The following is a 21,035-nucleotide window of genomic DNA, read 5'->3' as shown; positions in this document are numbered from 1 at the left end:
TGAGGAATTGTATCTGTGGATGGTTCCCTTAACTACCTTTTCCTAAGCTGGCAAAATAGAGATATGTTGAAATTGCAGTGGGAAATTTTCAGGCAGCCTTGTTATTTACTTATTCTTAATTAAAACATATAGCAATTTGTAGTTTTTCAAGGCTGAACTGGGCTCTAGAGAAGGCATTGCATGAAAGAATGTTGCACAATGACTCAGTTACTTATTTATCTGTATTTTTAGACTACCAGACATCAAATGATCCCGGGCAGTGCATTATATAGAAAACATAAAACAATACCCAAGGACAATAACATCAAAATAAGATAGCTAAATAAAATGCAGTCAGCACAAAAAGCAATAAGCAGCCAGAGCTAAGCAAGAGTGACCATCAGTCACAAATTCTACCTGCTGTCTGTGAAGCATGAATCTAGGATAACCCCAATCCCCGCCCATTCAGGGGAAATGACACTTCATCCAATAGGTAGCACCTGAGCAGAAAGAGAGCCATTCTGCAGAAAAAGGGCATTTCTTCTGGCTAGGGTTCATCTTCGGATGAGTCATCCTCTCCATGCCTCAGCAAAACACCAAACCAAGAGCATCGTTCAACAGCAGGGGTGTCAAACTCGATTTCATTGAGGGCCGCATCAGGGTTGTGTTTGACCTTTAAACCTCCGGGGGGGAGGAGGCATGGCCAGCTTGATATCACTCATGTTGAGGGCACCTGTGGTGGTCAATAAAATGAGGACCCAGATTGTTGGGGACAATATGCTGACTTTGTAAATCGCTTAGAGCAGTGATGGCAAACCTTTTTTGGCTCGCGTGCCACAAATGGGGGGAGCGCAGGGGGGTCGAGTGCAGGCGTGCCGCACCCATAATGCAACGCGCGACCCCCCCAGTGCGCATGCGTGCAAAACGCGCGACCCCCCCATTTTTACATTTTTTTTGCCCTCCCCATGCTCCAGGGGCTTTATAGGAGCCTGGGGAGGGCGAAAAGAGCCTCCCCCGACCCCCCGGAGGCCCTTCGGAGGCTTCAGGGACCGTCCGAGGCTTCCCTGAAGCCTTCGGAACGCTTAAAACCACCCTCCGAGCAAACCGGAAGTGACTTCCGAGTTGCTCGGAGCGTCGTTTTAAGCGTTCCGAAGGCATCAGGGACGGTCCCTGAAGCCTCTGGGGGGACAGGGGAGGCTCTTTTCACCCTCCCCAGGCTCCTAATAAAGCCTCTGGAGCCTGGGAAAAGCGAAAAATAGCTTTTAAAAAGGTGAACTCAGCTGGCCAGCGCGCGCATGCGCGCTGGCCAGCTGACACAGCAGCACCTCACGTGCCCTGACAAATGGCTCCGCGTGCCACTTGTGGCACACGTGCCATAGGTTCGCCATCACGGGCTTAGAGGGTGCTGTAAAGCACTATGAAGCAGTATATAAGTCTAAGTCAGAGGTGGATTCCTACCTATTCGATCCGGTTCAGCTGAATGGGTAGTAACTCAGGTGGACACGTGACCATAGAGGTTCTATGATCAGCGGCGCCATCTTGATTTTCTGTTCTGCACATGTGCAGAACAATCTTCATATTTAAAAAATGTAATTTTTATTTGTTTTTTAATGTTGTGCTCATGCCCAGATCATTTAAAATGAAAACGCGCATACACACGGAGCACCATTTTTTTTTACGACCGAACTGGTAGTAATGGCAGCCGGAACCCACACCTGATCTAAGTGCTATTGCCATTGCAATCCCCAACCAAGCTAATCACTGCATTTCACGCCAATCTGTAGGATGGTTCTAAGCCGTGAACATGGAATACATTGAAAAGTTTCCTGATATGATCCCTTTGTAAAATAGTCACACTGAAAATATACAAGAGAGAAATGACTTTCTTGCTAATTCTCTTTTGCATCAGGGTAGTTCTTGGGCAAACTGATGTACGTTTTCTCCGTTCTTCTCTTCTCTTACAGGAATTTGACAACAAACAATACATCACTTCAAGGTGTGACTTTCTTGAGAATCTCATCGCCAATGGATGTGCAGGGCATTTTGAGAGTACAAAAAGCAGTGTTAATATAGTTAAAAACCTTTCACTGAGCAGTAAGAGTTCTAGTGGGACTAATTCAGATGTGATCCAAATAATGCCTCAAAAGATCTCTCTGAATCTGCGGCCTGGTGAGTGTTACCGAGTGTTTCTCATCCTTTAGTTTAATTTAGACTAGGAGTCAATGTTCAACAACATCTGTAAGCCCAGGTTCTCCACTCTTTTGAGACGAGGGAAGAACACTGGACAGTTTGGCATTACGGGAGCAAGTTATGCCTTGTGTGTGTTCCTCATTCTTCTTCTATTTACATAATCTAGTGCTGGTAGCAAAGTTTGTTTTTTAATTCTGAAGCCTGTAATGAAGGATTCTCAGTGAAGATCCAGTTGGTGCCCCACAACTGTGAGATGCTGCAAAATTGCCATAAATACAGCCATGTTGCTCAGCACCCAAAGTTTGGTCAGGTGACTGTGGGGTGCTGTGTGACATCAGAACTTCAAATCTGCTTTGTATATAGTCCCAAGGTGGATCCATGGTAACTTTGAATGGTTACTAAATGTCCAGTCATAAGTTGAACACCTGTACTGGCTTTCCAACCATTATGGAGCAAATTGATAATATTTCATAGCTAAAAAGATGTGATCCAAATTAGGCCAACTAATTTAAGTTTCTTGTAAGCCATTGTAAAGATAGAGTTGTCTTGATAAATTTTCTCACTCCTAGCTTATTTTCTGGCAGATCACCAGTAGACAGCATAGAAATTGTAGTAATAAATAACTAAATAAATGAATAGACTATGGTGAGACAACTGGTTTACAGTGTTATCAAACTTGCTTTTTGAACTTTGAATATGTGAGATCAAAATTTGAAGAAACCTAAAGTTTGTAATTTACTCACTTCCAGAAATTGTGGATTCCCACCAGTGGTGGGTTTCAAAATTCTTTAGAACCTCTTCTGTAGGTGTAGCCTGCTTTGTGGGAGTGGCCTGCCGGCCATGTGACCGGGGTGGGAGTGGCTTGCCAGCCATGTGACTGGGTGGGCGTGGCCAACTTGTAAAATATGGTGAAACTCACTTAACAACGCTCTTGCTTAGCAACCAAAATGTTGGCTAAGAAACTCTGGCATTTGAAGCACGCAAGTCTTAAAGCTGTCAAGTTACAAGACCCTTGCATCCCTAACCCTTTAGAAAAAAAAAACCAGGGGTGTTCAAACTTGACAGCTTTAAGATTTGTGGACTTCAACTCCCAGAATTCCTCCTCCAGTCATGTTGGCTCAGGAACTCTGGCATTGAAGCACGCAAGTCTTAAAGCTGTCAAGTTACAAGACCCTTGCACCCCTAACCCTTTAGAAAAATAACTCCAGGGTTGTTCAAACTTGAGAGCTTTAAGATTTGTGAACTTCAACTCCCAGAATTCCTCCTCTCGCTCTTCCTCTTGATGATGTGTGGATGGGTGGGGGGGGGGGAGGGAGCTGGAACCGGAGCTGGAAACGGCACTGTAGATTTGTGGAACCTCTTCTATAGAAGAGGTTAGAACTGGCAAGAACCCACCCCTCATTCCCACTTGAGATCTTGAGAAATATCTTCCCCTTCCCTGTCCTGCTCGAAACAACAAACGTGTTTTGATTGTTTTGCCATTATGAATCTTGAAGTTCTGATCATGAAACTAGAGACCTCCCTATTATTAGTTCTCTGCCAAGATGGAAATTAGAATACAAAAGTTGGATATTTTACTGTGGAATTAATTGGCAGAAAGGAGACCTTGGTTGATTTTCAACACTGGCCTATAGATATTTGGCCTTTCATTTTCATACTTTCTCAAAAGCACTTTGTAATGTAGCCAAAGGTCAAAATAAAATTTGAATTCATCCAACAGTTTTGTACGGAATGCTTGTGTTGTAGAACAATTCAATCAAATGAGAGACAGAATGAATGTTTTTCTGCCTTGCGTCCCTCTCTTTCTGCAAAAAAGCATGTACTAAGGGGTGAGCCGTTTGTTATTTTTCTAGCTCAAGTTCATATGATGCCTCTCCTTGTGTATCTATCAAGAACTTTAACAGGGTTAAACCGAGCCTAGCATAAACCCACAAAGCCCTTTGAGGTTTTTTTCCTTTTCCACTACAAGTATAAATGCCTTGGATTTTCACATCAATTCAGTAATTTTATATCAGGCTTTAAAAAGCTTTCTGGGCAGTGGTAGGCAATTTTATCTTTTATGGTGATTTCTCATGCATTTATACATAGCACTATTCATAAAGGTAGTATTTGCCAATTTATGTCACCTCTCAGTCTCACTTGTCTAAATCTGTAGATTCAAGAACTATACTTCTGAGTTATGGTTACATGTTTTTCAAAAGTTATAAGTTGTTTCCCTGTTCATCATCTGAATAAGGATGCTTTTAAAGTAGATGTGACAACAAAGGGGTTCATAATATATGGGTAAAATAGTCAAATTAGATTTAAAACCATATTTTAAAGCTCTCTATTAATAGGGATTCACATTTGATTCACAGTAAATTCGTGCAATCGGAATCAGCCTCTGCGTGGTGCATGCTGATTTTCCTGGAGAATACATTTGCAAAGACAAAATAATTGTCCAACGGGAACAAACTCACGGTGCCGAATGGGAAGAAAACAGCTTTTTGTTCAGCTGAACTCCCTGTCACATCAATCATTTATGCTTCCTGAATCTTTAGGCAGCAAGTGAAATTCTTATACGGACAGAATTAGAGGATTATGTTCCTAGCAGAGAACCCAATGAAATCAAAATAGCTTTAAAAGCAGAAGTCACAAAATGTGGAATTTAGAGAAAGTGTTGCAGAACTGTTTTAGCTGCAGAAACACTTTGCATTCTGTGCCTACCTAAATGTTGCAGTGACTAATTAGTTGGTTGTGCTAATGAGAAACCTTGCACTGGCTTTCAGTTGTAGGGAAACTTAAGGGCATTCACTTCAAGCCTAAAGTAACGTCCATTTTCCCTGACCTTGTAACCTTCTTCTGTGCAGTTCTCTCCCTCCTTTTCTTGACCTTCTTTATCCGTCCCTTCCATGAATGACTTCACCCATATCTTTCATTTATTCCTTTCCTTCTGTTTCCTCCTTCCATTTCAAACCCTGTCTATATAGGGCCCTAGTTAGTTCCTGGACTAACAATTTAACAATTCTTTTAAAATTAAACATTTTATGATCTTTTCCTCTTTCTCTCCCATCGTCACTTTCCTTCCAGTATCATCATTAACTGGAAATATGTATGCATGGAAGAAACACTTTGTACCCTGTTGACTTCTGTGCACGGTATAATTGAAATATTTCTGTCATTTTAAACCATATTTACAAAAGCTTTGCATACTTTAAGGAGAGAACAGTTCTGCTAGAGCTATCAGGGATTGCTTTAGTTATGAAATTGGTTTTCCTGTTTTGTTTGCTTTATTTTGTTTTCGTCTGGGAAGGCCTTGAAATTCCATAACCATTTATCGATGAAAAATTCTGAAAAAAATGTCATCCCAAGTACATGAAAGCTCTTTGTCCCGGTTTCTGAACAGAAGGAGGATTACAACTATAAACACCATAATCTCAGAGCTACACGCTTGGGTTGCGCAGCTGTTACTTAGACAAAATTATTTTTTACTGTTGCATCTTTATTTCGGGGCTTTATAATAGAAGCTGCAATAGGATGGAATTGAGGTTTCCAGGCCAAGTTCCTGTTTAAAAACAGCTCTAAATATAAGTCATATTTTACAAAGCCAGCAGAATATGTATTGCAGTGTAAGGATGTTGACTTCCTCCTTAACTATTCTGAATTTTTTTCTCCTCCAGAAATAGGTGACTAATTAAGCTGTGGGTGTGGATGTGAATTGTTTGCACTTGAGACTGCTTTTGATTTAGGAGTTCATAGACTTCTTTGGGACAAGGGGTGATCTTGCCTTTTCAGTGGCATCCTGGGATAATATTATCAGGGCTGGATATTCATTCGGATTTAAAGTAGGTTAAGTGGTCAGTGTCTCTGTATTTTTTTTTCCATTTGATTATATTAAAAATTGCAATTTAGCAGCAAATTAATGTCTTAAGGCAGGGATGTCAAACTCGCAACCCGCAGGCCAGTTGCATCACATACTGGCCCCGCCCCTGCCTGGTTTAGCAAAGGGGGAAAAAGTTCTGACACATCACATGACATCCCTGTGACGATGTGAGTTTGACACCCCTGTCTTAGGGAGTTGCCTGCTGTTTTAAATCCCAGGATGTATTTTTGCAGTAAAGTTTTACTCATAGAGCCAACTATGGTCTTTAACATGACTAATATTATTCTGTTGATATAATTCCCTGTTTGAACCTTTGGGCAAGGCCATTGGCTGGTAGTGCAAAGCAAACTTCAAATATCCTCACTTATTTGCCTTCCTGGTCCATAACACCCATCAATCGGAGCAGCCCTAATGTATTTCTATATAATCTGTGCCCTAAATCTCCGCACAGAGAATTTGAACATTTGTCAGAAAGAAGCCTTTGTGTGTATCTTTATCCAATCAGTGATAGCAGAGGAGTAGAGGCTTCTGTGTGAACACATCTTCTTCACGCAGAGGACGGTGCTCTGCATATAAATGTGTAGGAGGAGACTGCCTGCATTTAACATGCTATCATTCCAGAGGATTGTCACCGCTTCCTTAGTCTGTGTGAACCTTAGATAAAGAATTGCTGCCTAGGTCTACCACAGCCGAGCTGTAGAGGTTTCCGGCAAAAAAATGCCTGAGGAATGTCTTCTGCTTTCATCCTTCATTCTCACTTTCCCACCATTTGAAAGCTGCCGTTTTGGTGGCCTTAACTGAAGGAATGACTGACATGAGATTCATATAAAAGAAAGAATGCGGTGTAGATTTTGGAGGTGTCCATGCTGCAGCAGGAAACTTTGCGCAGAAGTGTTCATATTTTAGCCAGGACACTGTGGCTATTTCCAGCAATAGGGAAGCTAAGAGGATGTTTTAGGGCAAGGGTGTCAAACTGGATTTCTTCAAGGGCTGGATCAACATTATAGTTCTCCGTGGGCCAGCAGGGGGGGCGGGGAACGGGGGGGGAGACAGACATCTCCTGCAGTAGCCAGCTGGCCAAAACATACAGCCCTCTGCCCCGTTTTCGGCCTGGATGGCATTCTGCAGCACCGGCTAAAACAAGCCATGGGAGGCCGCACGGAGCCTCACCCCCCCCCCCCCCGCACCTCATTTTTGCCCTCCCCGGCCTCCAGCAGCACTCTGCCAGCCAAAAATGGCCTGTGCTGCCTCTTTTGGCCGGCACAGGCACCCCAGGCTGGTCCTTTGACATTTCCATGCCAGCCCCGCAGCCCATATCTGGCCCACAGGCCTTGAATTTGACACCCCTGTGTTAGGGGCTGTGCCAAACCGAGGCCAAAATAAAACCTGTTCCTTTTGCTTATTAACTTGCCAATAATCATCTACCTCCACAGGTGACCCAGCCTCTTTCCACGTGCATGTGCGACAGGTAGAGGATTATCCCGTAGATCTGTACTATCTGATGGATCTCTCCCTCTCCATGAAGGATGATCTGGACACCATTCGGAACTTGGGAACTAAGCTGGCTGAAGAAATGGGAAAGCTCACCAGCAATTTCCGGCTTGGTTTTGGGTCTTTTGTAGACAAGAATATTTCTCCCTTCTCCTATACGGCCCCAAGATACCAGAATAACCCCTGCACTGGGTAAGCAACAGCCTTGGGGTTGTTTTCACAAGAAATGCCAAATATATGTATCACATTGAGCAACAGCTGGTCAACTTTGTTCATCGGTTTTCAAAATTGTTTCCAAGTAAGCATAACACATAAATATTTGTGGTAATTCTAGGATTTTTTTCCACATTCAGAATATTGATATTGGCATTAATATATTTTTTTCTTTCCTGGACTGATCTCACTTTTTAAAATTACATTGATGTAAATAAATGTTGGGTAGTTGAAATCAGATTCATAGTGTTCTTAAAAATATTATTTTGCTATGTTCTTATATAGATCAGTTGTGCAGGAAAGAATGGATCTTTGGAACCTGGATGGTTAAATATTTCTAATGAGATCATTTGCTTGAAACCTGGAAGAGAAAATAACTCTAAAAACTGCCTGGGATGCTAACAAAATTCTATATTTCTGTATGAATTGATCCTGTATGAATCTTAATTTCTATATGCATTGATTTCTAATTATGGAAAAAAACTTTTTTCAAAATCTTGTGGGTTTTTTTTTTAAGTACAGATACTTGACTTAAAACCATTCATTTAGTGACCATTCAAAGTTACAACAGCACTGAAAAAAGCGACTTACGACAGTTTTTCATGTTTATGACTATTGTAGCATCCCTATGGTCACATGATCAAAATTCAGACACTTGGCAACTGGCATGTATTTATGACAGTTGTAGTATCCTGGGGTCATGTGATCACATTTTGCAACTCTCTGACAAGCAAAGTCAATGGAGAAGCCAGATTCACTTAACAACTGTGTTACTAATTGCAGTGATTCACTCAACAACTGTGACTTGAAAGGTCATAAAATGGGGCAAAACTTACTGAACAACTGTCTTGTTTAGCAATGGAAATTTTGAACTCAATTGTGGTTGTAACGTGAAGACTGTGTAACACATACTGTAAGTTCTTTGATCCGTGAACAATGGTATTCTAATATTAGTGAGACAACAGGCAAAGCTGTGGATATTAACAGGAGATTACTGTAAGGACATGGAAAATTGGACACATCCTTCAAGCTGCTGTCACTCATCTTGCTTTTGTATAACAGAATTATGCCTCATATCTCTACTAGTACCTTATGTACCCATTATTGTCTTCGATGAAGACTTACAGATGTTGGCCAAATCTATTGGTAGAAGTATACCTACTTATAGATATGTCCACAGTACCTTACTTTTGCTGTTAATTGCTTAATGTCTATTCATTTACTTTGCAAACCTATCATTTATCTACTCCACATCCAAAACTGAATTTCTACAGCAATGTTGGTTCTGAAGAAGAGGAAAAAGACAAATGACCTTGAACTCATCAACTTAGTTCATTAAGAAATGGTTCACTAAGATGTCTGTATGTCTTTTTAATGTAAGCTTTAAAATTCTCTCTCTCTATTTCAAGATTCATTATATCTCTCTTTTAAGATTCTTATACCATCAGCAAGAAATAGCTACTTTCAGGATCTGCAGCCAGTTAAGAAAATAATTTCTCAGTCCTGCAATGTAAGCTTAGTATATTTGAAAGGATTTATACTTAAGAAAGCATGTTTAAGACTTCAACCCTAGTTGTAGGCCCATGGATGAGTTCTGCATTTCTGAAGCATTCTCTTTCCACGGACTCTTGCTATTTATAACAAAGAGGTTTTATCCTTTTAAATAAGGTTGGACATAAGGGACACTGCCTCATTGCTGAAATGAAATGAGCCACAAATGAATACTTGGCTCTAGAACTGAAGCTTTTTGCATGGAAGGTTGCTTTGTGTCACTCAAATCAGTAGCTATTAAGTACTGCTCATCCTCTTTGAATGCTGATGCACACAGCTATAGAGGAAACCAGATTCTACCATTTCTTTGACTCAGTATTTCTGAAGGGCAATACAGTATGCCTGTTTGTTTTCCTTGCTCTTAGGAATCTTCTGTCAAAATTCTGAAACAGTAGGAGAACACCATAAAATTTTAGGTGCTGAAAAAGATTTCTAAGATGATCTGCTCTGAGATTTAAAAAAAAACCTTTGCATTTTAACATTTATTTATTTGCTTATTTCTTTTGTATTCATTCTCAAAGGCTTTGGGCAGCTAACAATCAAAACCCACATAAAACAAAAAGCCAAATAACAACCCCACCATTTAAATAAACAGAATTGACAACATCAAAATAATAAATAGAAAACATGTGAAATTCTAACCTTCCCATACGACAATGTTTCTCAAACTTGACTGTAGATTTCAACTCCTAGAGTTGAAGTCCACAGATCTCCAAGTTGCCATGGTTGAGAAACACTGCCTTACAATATTCTCTTCTCCTGTGCCAGATGGAACAACCTATAATAAATCATATACAACAACCATTTTGGAAGTTTAGATAATTACATATTGCAAAACATCTTTGCAATAAAAGAGCTTGGGTTATATCTTACATATTAGAAACCAGTTTACAGGGAGGTAAATTCCTAAACAAACTTGAGCCAATTTTAATTAGAACAATGCTTCTACTACTATGATGTAATGCAATTATTTGAAGATATACCAGAGGCTGTCTGAGACACTCAAAGCTCTTCCTTCTTAGGCTTCTACAAAAATCAGATTTTCATTTGGCCAAGTTATATTTAAAATTTGCTTCTGGAATAGTTTAGTTTGCAAACAGAGAGTTCAAGAAGAGCCAACCTGGGATCAGACCAAGACCTATCAGTTTCTGTTTCTACAATGGCTAGTCAGCTCTTTTAAAAAAAGTCAGAAAGCCATGAATTCGTCAAAACAATATGCAAAATATTTCTTGGAACATTGTGCTTTGGTCAAAGTACTTCCAAAACAATAGGACCGTTAGCAGTTCGTAGGAGATCACAATTAATCCTGGTGTTTTGACTGGAGTCCTCTGTCATAATTCAAGGCACGACTGGCCCTACCAGTGGATGACTCTTGCCTTAAGTAGCAGGTATTGAGCGTTATGAAACAGGAGAAAATGATTCCTCTTGAAGAAAAGATTCGATGTTTTGTGGCATCTCTTAGGATGCATCACGAAAGGGTGATGCTGAAGCAATGTTTTAAAAGACTGTGACTCTGATGTTTATTCCATAACAGTTTTGTATATGCTTGGGTGGGGTGTGGACCAGCTTCCGGCATGCTTTGAAGAGCAAGTGACTCTTTCTTTATGGTGGAATCTTGCTTAACTGGCTGAGTCAGCACCTTCATATTATATTACAGCATATTATAGTACAGCACTCAAACAGGTTCTTCGAGTTGCCAGCTTTTCTTCTGCAGATTCTGTGCTAAGATTCAGAATTACAGTCTTGTGGAAGGTCTGAGGACTCCTGTGCCTGCTTGTAAGAGAAAGGTAGATTAATGCAAAATATTTTTTTTTTGTGTAAAACTGGTGATACACAAGACGAATTTATTTTAACCATCATTATTTTTCAGTTTTGCTTTCAAATGGAGAACTAGGTTCATTTAAATTACTATTAGTAGACCTCAGCATTTTTTAAATTGTAAAGCTTTATGTAAAAGAAGGGACTCAAACATTCCTTACTGATCCAGCTAATGATCCTGAACCTTGTAATCTACCCACAACATTTATATTATTCTGATCATCACAAAGATGGAAGGTTGGAAGCTTGTTAGCAAATACATTACGAGCATACACAAAAACCAAGCTATTTTCATTAGGTGTATTGCGTTCATGTAGGCTGGGGACAGTAGTTTAAATAAGATTATAAAATAAGATTATAAAATTAATTTTATTCACTGAAATGGTGCATTAATCTTGTGGATCTATTTTAGGTTGAAGTTTCTGTCCTAAGTAATTATTTAATTCCATAGTCAATCACACTATTCCTCCTATAGCATTAGAAACTGTTAAATTCTTAAGCTAATTTTTAAACATCTATTGTTATTATTATTGTGAATATAGTTCCTTTGCCGGTTGGGAGAATTTAAGATATTTCATCCCTCAACTTTCTGTCAGAATCCATCTATATCCACAAGTGAGACATACACAATTGGATGACCACAGCTCCATCCTCTGATGGAGACAGGAAAAGTGTGGTCCTTTTAAAAATAAAGGACAGTGTTCTCATTCTCTGCAGCTGCCTCTAATTAAAATAGACTTCTCCAAAAAGCTGCAGAAGGTTGAGATTAACAAAGTAGAGGAACTTTTCTTTGTAAAATTACTATGTTGGTAATAATGAGTAACCAGTCTAGCCATGAAATGGTGTTAACATTTCTTTCTTTCCTTTATGTTGCTAGCTCTGTCTAATTGTTTTTTTTTTTAAGTTTTGGAGAATGCAGTATGTCATTTCAGTGGTTCTATTTGCATGGATTATTTTATTTTTAGAAACCTCCTCATGTACTGAAGTTCTCATCCATCCATAATGTTGAACAATTCTTTAAAAAGATTCTGTTCTCCATGAGTCAGAATCTTCATTTTTTTAAAAGAGTAAGATATATCTAAATTTCTAAATTTCAGCTTTGATGAGGGATGTATGAGATGTTATGATGTTTTTGCACTAATATCAAAATCAACGTGTATTCTTTCTTTCTTTTTTAGATACAAGTTGTTCCCAAATTGTGTCCCATCCTTTGGGTTCCGCCATCTTTTATCCCTCACGGATGAAATAGATAGATTCAATGAAGAGGTTCAGAAACAGAAAGTTTCCCGCAACAGAGATGCTCCAGAAGGTGGCTTAGATGCAATCTTGCAAGCTGCTGTGTGCGAAGTAAGTAATTTGGGCCTCTGTTGGAATAATAATTGAAAGCAATTTTGCATGGCATGCTGATTGCCAGCACGATTAGCAATGGAAAATGATACATGGACATGGTTTTGTTTTAGAAATTGATGCAAGAATTCTTATTTTATTTGTGGTTATGGTATAAGTACATCGTAGTAAGGGATAGATGCACTGGGTTGCTTTTCCGTTTCATTTTGGTTTTACAGTATGAGGAAATATATTTTTCCCTCTGTATTGCTGGTTTCCCTTCTTAATATCTATCTGTATCTGAAATTCAATTGTTTTACCTATCCCATCTTGAAGGATGGACATGCTCCAAGTGCTGTCAGCTAAGGAGTGAAGGCTGGCAGGGCCCAGGAGAAGGAATTTTTCTGCCAAGGTACCCACCATACGGAAGATAATTCCGTCTGAGATTAGGGTAAATCCAACCCTACTGGCCGAAAAAATTGGTTTGGGGCTTGGGGCGCCAGGAGTGTGATACATGTCTTAGCTTTGTAGTTTATGAAGCTCTGCTTCTACGTTTTTATTTTTTATCTCATATTACGAATTCTGTCCTTTTTATCTCATATTACGAATTCTCTGTTCTTCAATCTATCCTATTGTGTACTGCCTAGAGTCACTTATGGGAGTTGTGCAGCTACATCAATCAAATGAATAAAATGAAAGAAAAGCAAAATGCACTGGGTATCAGTTATTCTTCTTGCCTCTTTCTTCAAACAGTGGTTGCATGTTGCACAAGGGTTTTGATAAAATGTGCATTCTTTTTGCCTTTGCCTTTTGCTGAGCTGTGTAGCATTAGGACTTAATTGGGAAGGACCTGTTGTAACGTTGGATGTCTTTGACTTGTGCTTTTGTTTCTGTTGCCTGCTGTCCCTTCATGGTTTTTTTTAAAAAACCTCTGCACTGAGCAAAACAGAGTCTGCTTCTGAAATGCTCAGGAACAGTTGTCTCTTGTTAGCTGGCTCAGCAGAGATTCCTTGGCTGGCAAAATGTCCATTATGATTTAAACTGCTGCTTGTGAAATCAAATGATAATATATCTATCACTTTCTTGGAAGGTGCATGATTTTTTTAGGAGAAACTAAAGACTGAACTGTGTTTTTGCACTTTCTACTACTAATGTTTTTCATGCCTCTTTTTGATATTCTCTTCACATTTATATCGCTCTCCAAAAATTGCCAAGTATAGATATAAAGTACTCGGTTTTTGTTCCAGTGCTGGGTGGGATTGGTTATAGTTTAACATCTACTGCGGTTTCAGTCTGAGAGTGGCCAATGAAAATATAGGCTGAGCATTTATTTCCCGTATGTTCAGCCCATATTAACTTCAAAATAAACAGTTTGGCTCTGAATCAACAGTCCCCTTGAAAAAATGCTGGCCAGTAGTTATCCCAGACTGTTTTGTTCTGTTCCAGGGTAGGAACTTTGGTTCACCGATTGTTGCTGAACTACAGTTCCCAGCCTCCTTTATTTCTCCCCATCTTAGCTGAAGTGCTGAGAGGTGTATTTTAACAACATTTGGAGAGACATTATTCTCTATCCTGTGTTAACACAATACTGTTGGCTGATTCTTGCACACCATGCTTCACTTTTTTTCTGTCGATCTCACATCCATTGTGGCATTTTGTTTGACAAATATTCGGTAGTTTATTTAGAACAGACATTTGGTTTAAAAAAAATTGCTGGGTTCTACTAGTACAGGATAAAAATCCACCATGGATTATTCCCACTGTGCAGGCATTGGGCTCCGATAATGTCAGACATTGAGACAGGGGTCTCAAAATTTGGCAGCTTTAGGACTTGTGGACTTCAACTCCCCGAATTCCTTATGCTGGCTGGGGTATTCCACAAGCCTTAAAGTGGCCAAGTTGGGAGACCCCTGGTGTAAGAGAAAAAGAAGACCATTCACGGTTTCACTGAATTGAACTCTTGAAATATAACTGACCTCTTTTGTTGCAATGGTATGCTGGGCATCATTAGATTGAGCTGTTGGTCCTTTCAAAAGTGTTTCAAAATTATATCCTGCAAATGAATTTGCTTGTTTGGTACTGTCCCTTTTTATTTCAGTGCAGATTTTCTGGTTGCAGAATTTAAAGACTTGGGTATATAACCTATTTTGTTCTCACTGTGGAGGAGGAGGAGGGGGGGTTGTCTGCTTACATTCCCTTTTCTGCACAGGCTTTTAAAGAGTGTGACACAACTTCTATTTCTTACCTTGACTTTCATGCAGAAAGAGATTGGGTGGCGGAAGGAGGCTTCGCACTTGCTGGTCTTCACTACCGATGATGTCCCACACATTGCACTGGATGGAAAGCTGGGTGGTTTGGTGCAACCACATGATGGGCTGTGTCACTTGAATGAAGCCAACGAATACACAGCTTCCAATCAGCTGGTGAGAATGCACAGCCAGATATTCTTTCTTTTTTCCTTTTACTAAGATGTTTCAGAATTGCGGTTTACTTCTGTGTGCATTTGTCCATTGCAGAGCTTGGACACATATTCAAGACCCAAAATATGTTTCTGTCTACCTAGTTATACACTCTAAAATATAGTGCTGTTTAAACAAAAAAGAAAGAAAATGTGTAAGAAAATTGTCTTGCATTGATATTTTAAATATCTGAATTCCACTCCACTGCACGCAACAGAATACCTTATGCCACCAGACTTGAAATTTTGGGCTTAGACAATTTAGAACTACACTGTCTTCAGTCTGACCTAAGCGTAGCACATACAATTATCTACTACAATGTCCTACCTGTCAATGACTACTTCAGCTTCAACCACAACAATACACGAGTACACAGTAGATACAAACTTAAGGTGAGCCATGCCAAACTCAATTGCAGAAAATACGACTTCAGCAACAGAGTAGTCAATGCCTGGAATGCTCTACCTGTCTCTGTGGTTTCGTCCCAAAAACCCCAAAACTTTAACCTCAGACTGTTCTACTATTGACCTCATTCCTAAGAGGTCTGTAATGGGCATGCATAAGTGCACCGACGTGTCTACCATCTCTGTCCTAACACCCCCATTTATACGTATCCATTTCATGTATTCATAATATTGTATATACTTTTATCTATTATCTTATACACACTTGACAAAATAAATAAATAAATACAAATTAAAAATAAAATAAAATAAAAACTCTTCATTCTTTCTGGACATAATAGAAATACACGGTGCACATTGGATTCCTGTTTTTCCTGCAATCCTTTTTCCCCCCTGGTGTTGGAAAGGATATTATGACACTCCGAACAATGCTTATTATTTTATGATTAATGCAAGTTAAAATGCCTGATTTGGATGCAAAATCACATATTCAATCATGACTGATCTCAGGAAAGCTAAGTGAAGTTGAGGCCGCTCAGTGCTTGGATGAAAGACTACTAGGAGATCCACGGTTATAATTAGACCAATGTTTCCCAGTCTCAGCAACGTTAGGATGTGTAGACTTCAATTTCCAGAATTCCCCAGCCAGCAGTGTGGTTAGATCTGGCTAGTTACTCAAAATCAAGCTTGACTGAGAGGGATTTTGATTTCTAAATTAACATGGTTTAATTATGCAATAGCTTATATCAGCCTCAGTTATCTCAGATCATGACAATATAAATATTCTCATTGACAAATTAGTGATATTATTATTACTAATTTGTCAATGAGAATATTTATATATTATTATTTATATAATATATAATATTTATATATTATTATCAAAGGGCAAATAGCTCCTGATGAAACATCAACAGAGAGTGCTTCAGCTTTCCGAATGAAGCACTGCTTTGTTTTCCATAACCGTGGCTGCCTTTCTGTAGGCCAAGCAAAATGCCAACTCAAACTGATTTTTTGGCCCTTTAATGAGCCTGTAACGTGCCCCTCCTCCCCTCCTGGAAAGCTTTTCTGACTGGTTGTCCTATGATAGCCTCCTGAAGCGCTTGAACAGAACCACCCTTTGTTTCCCAAGTAAACAAAACAAATATACATCTTAGTTGACCATCGCTGCAATTAATATACTAGTCTGGAAATGCAGTGAAAAGCTGGGGCTCAAAAGTATGGCAGACAGGCTTAGGAGAACATCAGTTTCCTTTCCAAAGAAAGATACAGATAAATTTGTCTGAAAAATTGCTAGAAAAACGTTAGCATGTAGAGAATGATAGTTATTTAGCAGTTGATCTCTTCTTAAAGAGCTACATTCTTATGTACACAGAAATGCTTTTGTCCTCTACAATGTGGAACACCTTTGTAACCTATTCCAACAGACCTATGAAGTGCCATAATTTCACAGGTGATGATCCATACTTTTCTTTGCTGATAGAAGGAAACATATTTTGGTTCATATTCATAGTTGAGTTCAGGCGTTTGGCAAATGATTAGAGAATAATCCCACAATCAAAAAGAATTATTGATTGCATACAGTGAATAGACTTTTAAAGTCTATTCATTAGTAAATCTCATTCAGGTCAATGTAATAAAAGATAATCGACAGATTTGTGGGCTAAAAGCTGCATAATAAATAATGTTACATTATCATATTCTTACTTTGTTTTCCTTTTCCCTTTTAGGATTATCCTTCACTTGCACTTCTTGGAGAAAAATTAGCTGAGAACAACATTCATGTAATTTTTGCAGTGACCAAAAATCACTATATGCTTTATAAGGTAAATGCTAAATCAATCAATGTCTTTTTTTAGAACATTTGTCAAAGTGCCAGAATATTTTTTTCTCAATGTGAAAAAAGGCTCGTTTTTTGAGAGGAATAGCAGCTTTGAATTAAAAAGCATTTGGGAATATCGTTATGTTTGGATTTTACAACCAGAACTAATTGGGTGGAATTTAACTGCTCGTATAGCCCCTTCTTTTCCTATTTGATTCTTTTATTAATTTCAGGCTGAAGCTTTCCTTCAAAGAACTTAAGTTTTCTAAAGCAAATACACAAATATTGATCACAATAGCACTAAAAATAGCTATGGATTTAATCCTTCTGAACTCTGTGTAACTCAATCTGCTATTACTTAATTATATTACATGAAAGTTAATGTCTGCAAAGTAATTTCTCAGTGGCATTATTCCCTTTTATTACTCATTCTTCTGAAAGAACTATTAAAATGGATGAACTTTTGAGCACTTGGAGGTTTTTTTGGTTCAGATTTCAATTTTCTTGTATGCTCTGTTTTAAAAAGAATCTCACGGCCCTAATTCCTGGAACAACGGTAGAGATTTTGTATCAAGACTCCCGAAATATCATCCAGCTTATAGTCAAAGCCTACAATGTAAGTTTCATACTTTTTAATTCAACTGTGAATGATCAATGTAACGCATACTCAGAAAGATTATATTTCATTTCTTATCATTTGTGTACTCTTCATTTGCATTTCTTTTTCAAAATTGATTCGTGGGATTAACTTGAGCGTTTATGTGTAACATCATATATTTCTTTTGAGAGAGTGGAGCTAAACAGCTTTCTGCATAGGGTGTATGTTATATTTCTTTTATTTGTTCTTGTCAATTACACACTTCATGGGATTCTTTTAATCTCCTGCTTTTTTAGATTCAGTCTTCCAAACCTGACAGTATTTTCTCATCATAATTCAAGACATTAGTATCAGAATATAACCAGTGGTAGTTTTTTTTTCCTGAACAAAATTCTTCTAGAAAGCTCTCACGCATTTTCTCTTGTGTATCTTTTCTCTTAAATTCTTAGTTGAAATATTACCAGGCTTCGAGGTATATTAGAGTCTACAGTTGCCCAGTATTCGCATATAAAGTCATTTATGGCTACCCAGTTCCCAAAGACCCAAGTGAGATGTTTACATTATTTAAAATATAGAATCATAAACATTCCAAGTGAAGTATTAAAGAATTTAAACATAAATAAATTATTGAGCTCTATTTTTTTCTTTGATTTTTACCTGGTGCTTGTTTAGAATACTGACTAAATGTGTTCTATTTTGTATCATTGTACATAGTCTATACCTTTTGAAATGGCTTTCATTGCCACAGGAGTCAAGGATCCTGGCATTTTTGTAAGGTCACCCATTGGAGTTACCTTAGTTCAATAATTGTGACCCTATATACCTTCCAGTTTTGTCCAACTAAAGATTACAAACAAACAGACATGAGAGTTTCTGTGGTATATAGAACTTAGATTCATTCAAAGACTGTAATCTAATGACCACATGTACCGCACAAAGCAATCTACTCTTTTAGTAAAAATCCTTGCTACATAACAACATACTATGAAACAGTAGTTGGCACCAGTGTGGGCTTTTAAATTCTCAACTTGTTAAGAGCTACCAAAACAGGTTATCTCTGTTTTGTCCTCCCTTCAGTATATGTGTATGCAATAGTTACAGGAAGGTTCTCACAATTCTACTTTGATGCTAGATTAGTTTAATTATATTTATTTTAAAAGTCCAATTTTGCAGAAACTGGTTTGGGTGGCAATCATAACCACAAACAGTAGTCTTCAATCAGGTAGAAATTAGTCTGAAACAATGTTGCTATGACAATTTTCAAATTAGCAGCTAAGTTCTAATAATGAAGAAAGATTAAAGAATTTGAGAATGTCATCCAGATGGTAAGAAACTAGACAATGGGAGACTGAAAAAAAATCATTTATAATTCCTATTATTATGGGTTCTCTCTATTTTGTAGGCAATTCCTCTTGACAGACCATTTGTTACTTCATTCTTCACACATTCTTCATTAACTTGGAGCTGCTCATTCTTGGCTGCGCCCTGCATTCCGTTTTCCTAAGAAAAGATTAGTGTATCGCTCTGCTGTTCAACAAAACAATTCCCGGTTCATTCAGTAATTCAAAGTTTTTATGATTTCATCCAACACTTCACTTGTGTAAGAGATAGTTAAGGTTGGGCCTTCTCAAGCCTTGTGTGTTCTTAATGTTGTGTGGCGCTGCTAAATCAGCTATTTTGAATGGTTTACTTTGGAAGGACTAAAACCAGAACACCGCGATGACAAATAAAACTATTCCTTTTGTGGTCATAATAGCTTGTACCTGTTCCATTAATTGTGTTGATCACAATCATGATTCTTTGAATATATTTTTTAAAAAATTGATGATAGGGTACCATTTTATGACATTAGGGAGTGCTGAATATATATTGGAATAACCTACTACAGTAGCAATGGTAATTGTATAGTGAGGCTTGAATTTTTACTGCCTGCTCATTGCTTGGCTTGTTTTGGAATGCTTTCTCTATATTGTTTTAAGACAGATAAGTGTTATGCCAGAAAGTTTATTACTTCCTTTCCATTCTTGAATGCCAGAATAGCAATACTGAATTTTCATACAGTTAACATCTAAAGCTCTGCAGCTGCTATGGCTTGGGAAGCCAAAGCTATCTCATCTTGATAGAGCAACAGCAGCAACAGCAATAAGACCAACATACGTATTATAGATAATGACTGATAAAGTGAGTAACGTTTTCAGTCCCATAGAATTAGAATGTGGCTCCCAGATTTAAACAGCCAATGCCCCAGAATAATTCTGTGGTGTTGGGAAATTCCAAGCCAGGCAGGGAAGAGGGATCAAGCAGGGAACTAGCTTGAATCCTTGCATAGCTGCTTTAGTCATACTTTATTGTACATCGCTCAGAGTCCCTCTTTATGGGAGATGGGCTGTTCAGAAATGGGAAATAAATAAAAATAATAAATAAAATAATAAAGTAAATAACACACACAATAGCATAAAATAAAATGCCTGGCAGCTCCCCTCCCCCCCCAGTTCCATGGAATTTTCTCTCTTCCCAAGAAAAGGCAAGCAGTCTGAGGTGATTCTTATACTATAGGTACAATACAGTAAAGTAATCAACTCGAACCTTTCATGTGTAGATCTAGTTGCTTGCACCTGGTACATGGATAATGCTATGAAAGGTCATAAGAGAGTCCTGAAAGAAAATATGTTTGGATCATACTTCCCAGCTTCTATCAAGGTGCCTGCCTTCAATGATTTCTGCTACAGAACCACGTCTATATGTAGCAGATTCCAATACCTACATTATCCAAGAAATCTTGAATTGATTTGCTGATGTACATTCTTGGACTTTACTCAGGAAAGGAGCATTGGCAAACAGAGAGAGAGAATAAATTAATTGATTGGTTTATTACGTTTCCCCTTAAATAGCTTCCCCTTAAATCACAAACATACAGCCCTACCATTAATAAGAATTAATTGATTAATTTGTATTAATTAGCCAATCTCATTCTGGCAGCTTTTATTAGCCAAATAGTTGGCTTCACCTTTCCAAATAACTTGTTCCTATTTGCCAATTGACTGTAAAAACAGGACAATCAGCTGCACTTCCACATCACTTAAAATGCCGAGACCTAGTTGATTTAGTTGCAAGCAATTTGCCCTTAGGATTTTAATTGCTTGAGGTTACTTTGAAAGATATACTGATGAAATGACAGCAGAGAAGATCTGTTTCTTCATTGTCATGGAATAAACCACTGTATCTATGTTTGAGTTCTTCTTGTTTTCCAGCATTAATCTAGCCATTTCCTCTAGCATTTCCTTGAGCCAAGCATCTCAAATATCTGGATTCTGTGTGATTG

General features: G+C 38.4%; 1 protein-coding gene across 1 annotated transcript in view; it reads left to right on the top strand.

Annotated features, from left to right (window-relative positions):
* ITGB5 (integrin subunit beta 5) overlaps nt 1–21,035 on the top strand; it is an 82,061-nt gene that overhangs the window by 18,749 nt on the left and 42,277 nt on the right. Inside the window, exons 3-8 of the mRNA XM_081951520.1 lie at nt 1,944–2,148; nt 7,465–7,714; nt 12,283–12,451; nt 14,692–14,853; nt 17,024–17,119; nt 17,642–17,731. Of these exons, the coding sequence (XP_081807646.1) occupies nt 1,944–2,148; nt 7,465–7,714; nt 12,283–12,451; nt 14,692–14,853; nt 17,024–17,119; nt 17,642–17,731 (972 nt within the window). The remainder of the gene's footprint in view (nt 1–1,943; nt 2,149–7,464; nt 7,715–12,282; nt 12,452–14,691; nt 14,854–17,023; nt 17,120–17,641; nt 17,732–21,035) is intronic.

The sequence above is a fragment of the Natrix helvetica genome, assembly GCF_964273705.1.
Source record: "Natrix helvetica genome assembly, chromosome: 1".
NCBI lineage: Eukaryota > Metazoa > Chordata > Lepidosauria > Squamata > Natricidae > Natrix > Natrix helvetica.
The sequence above is the reverse complement of the archived record's forward strand: the minus strand, read 5'-3'. Positions and strand labels throughout refer to the sequence as shown.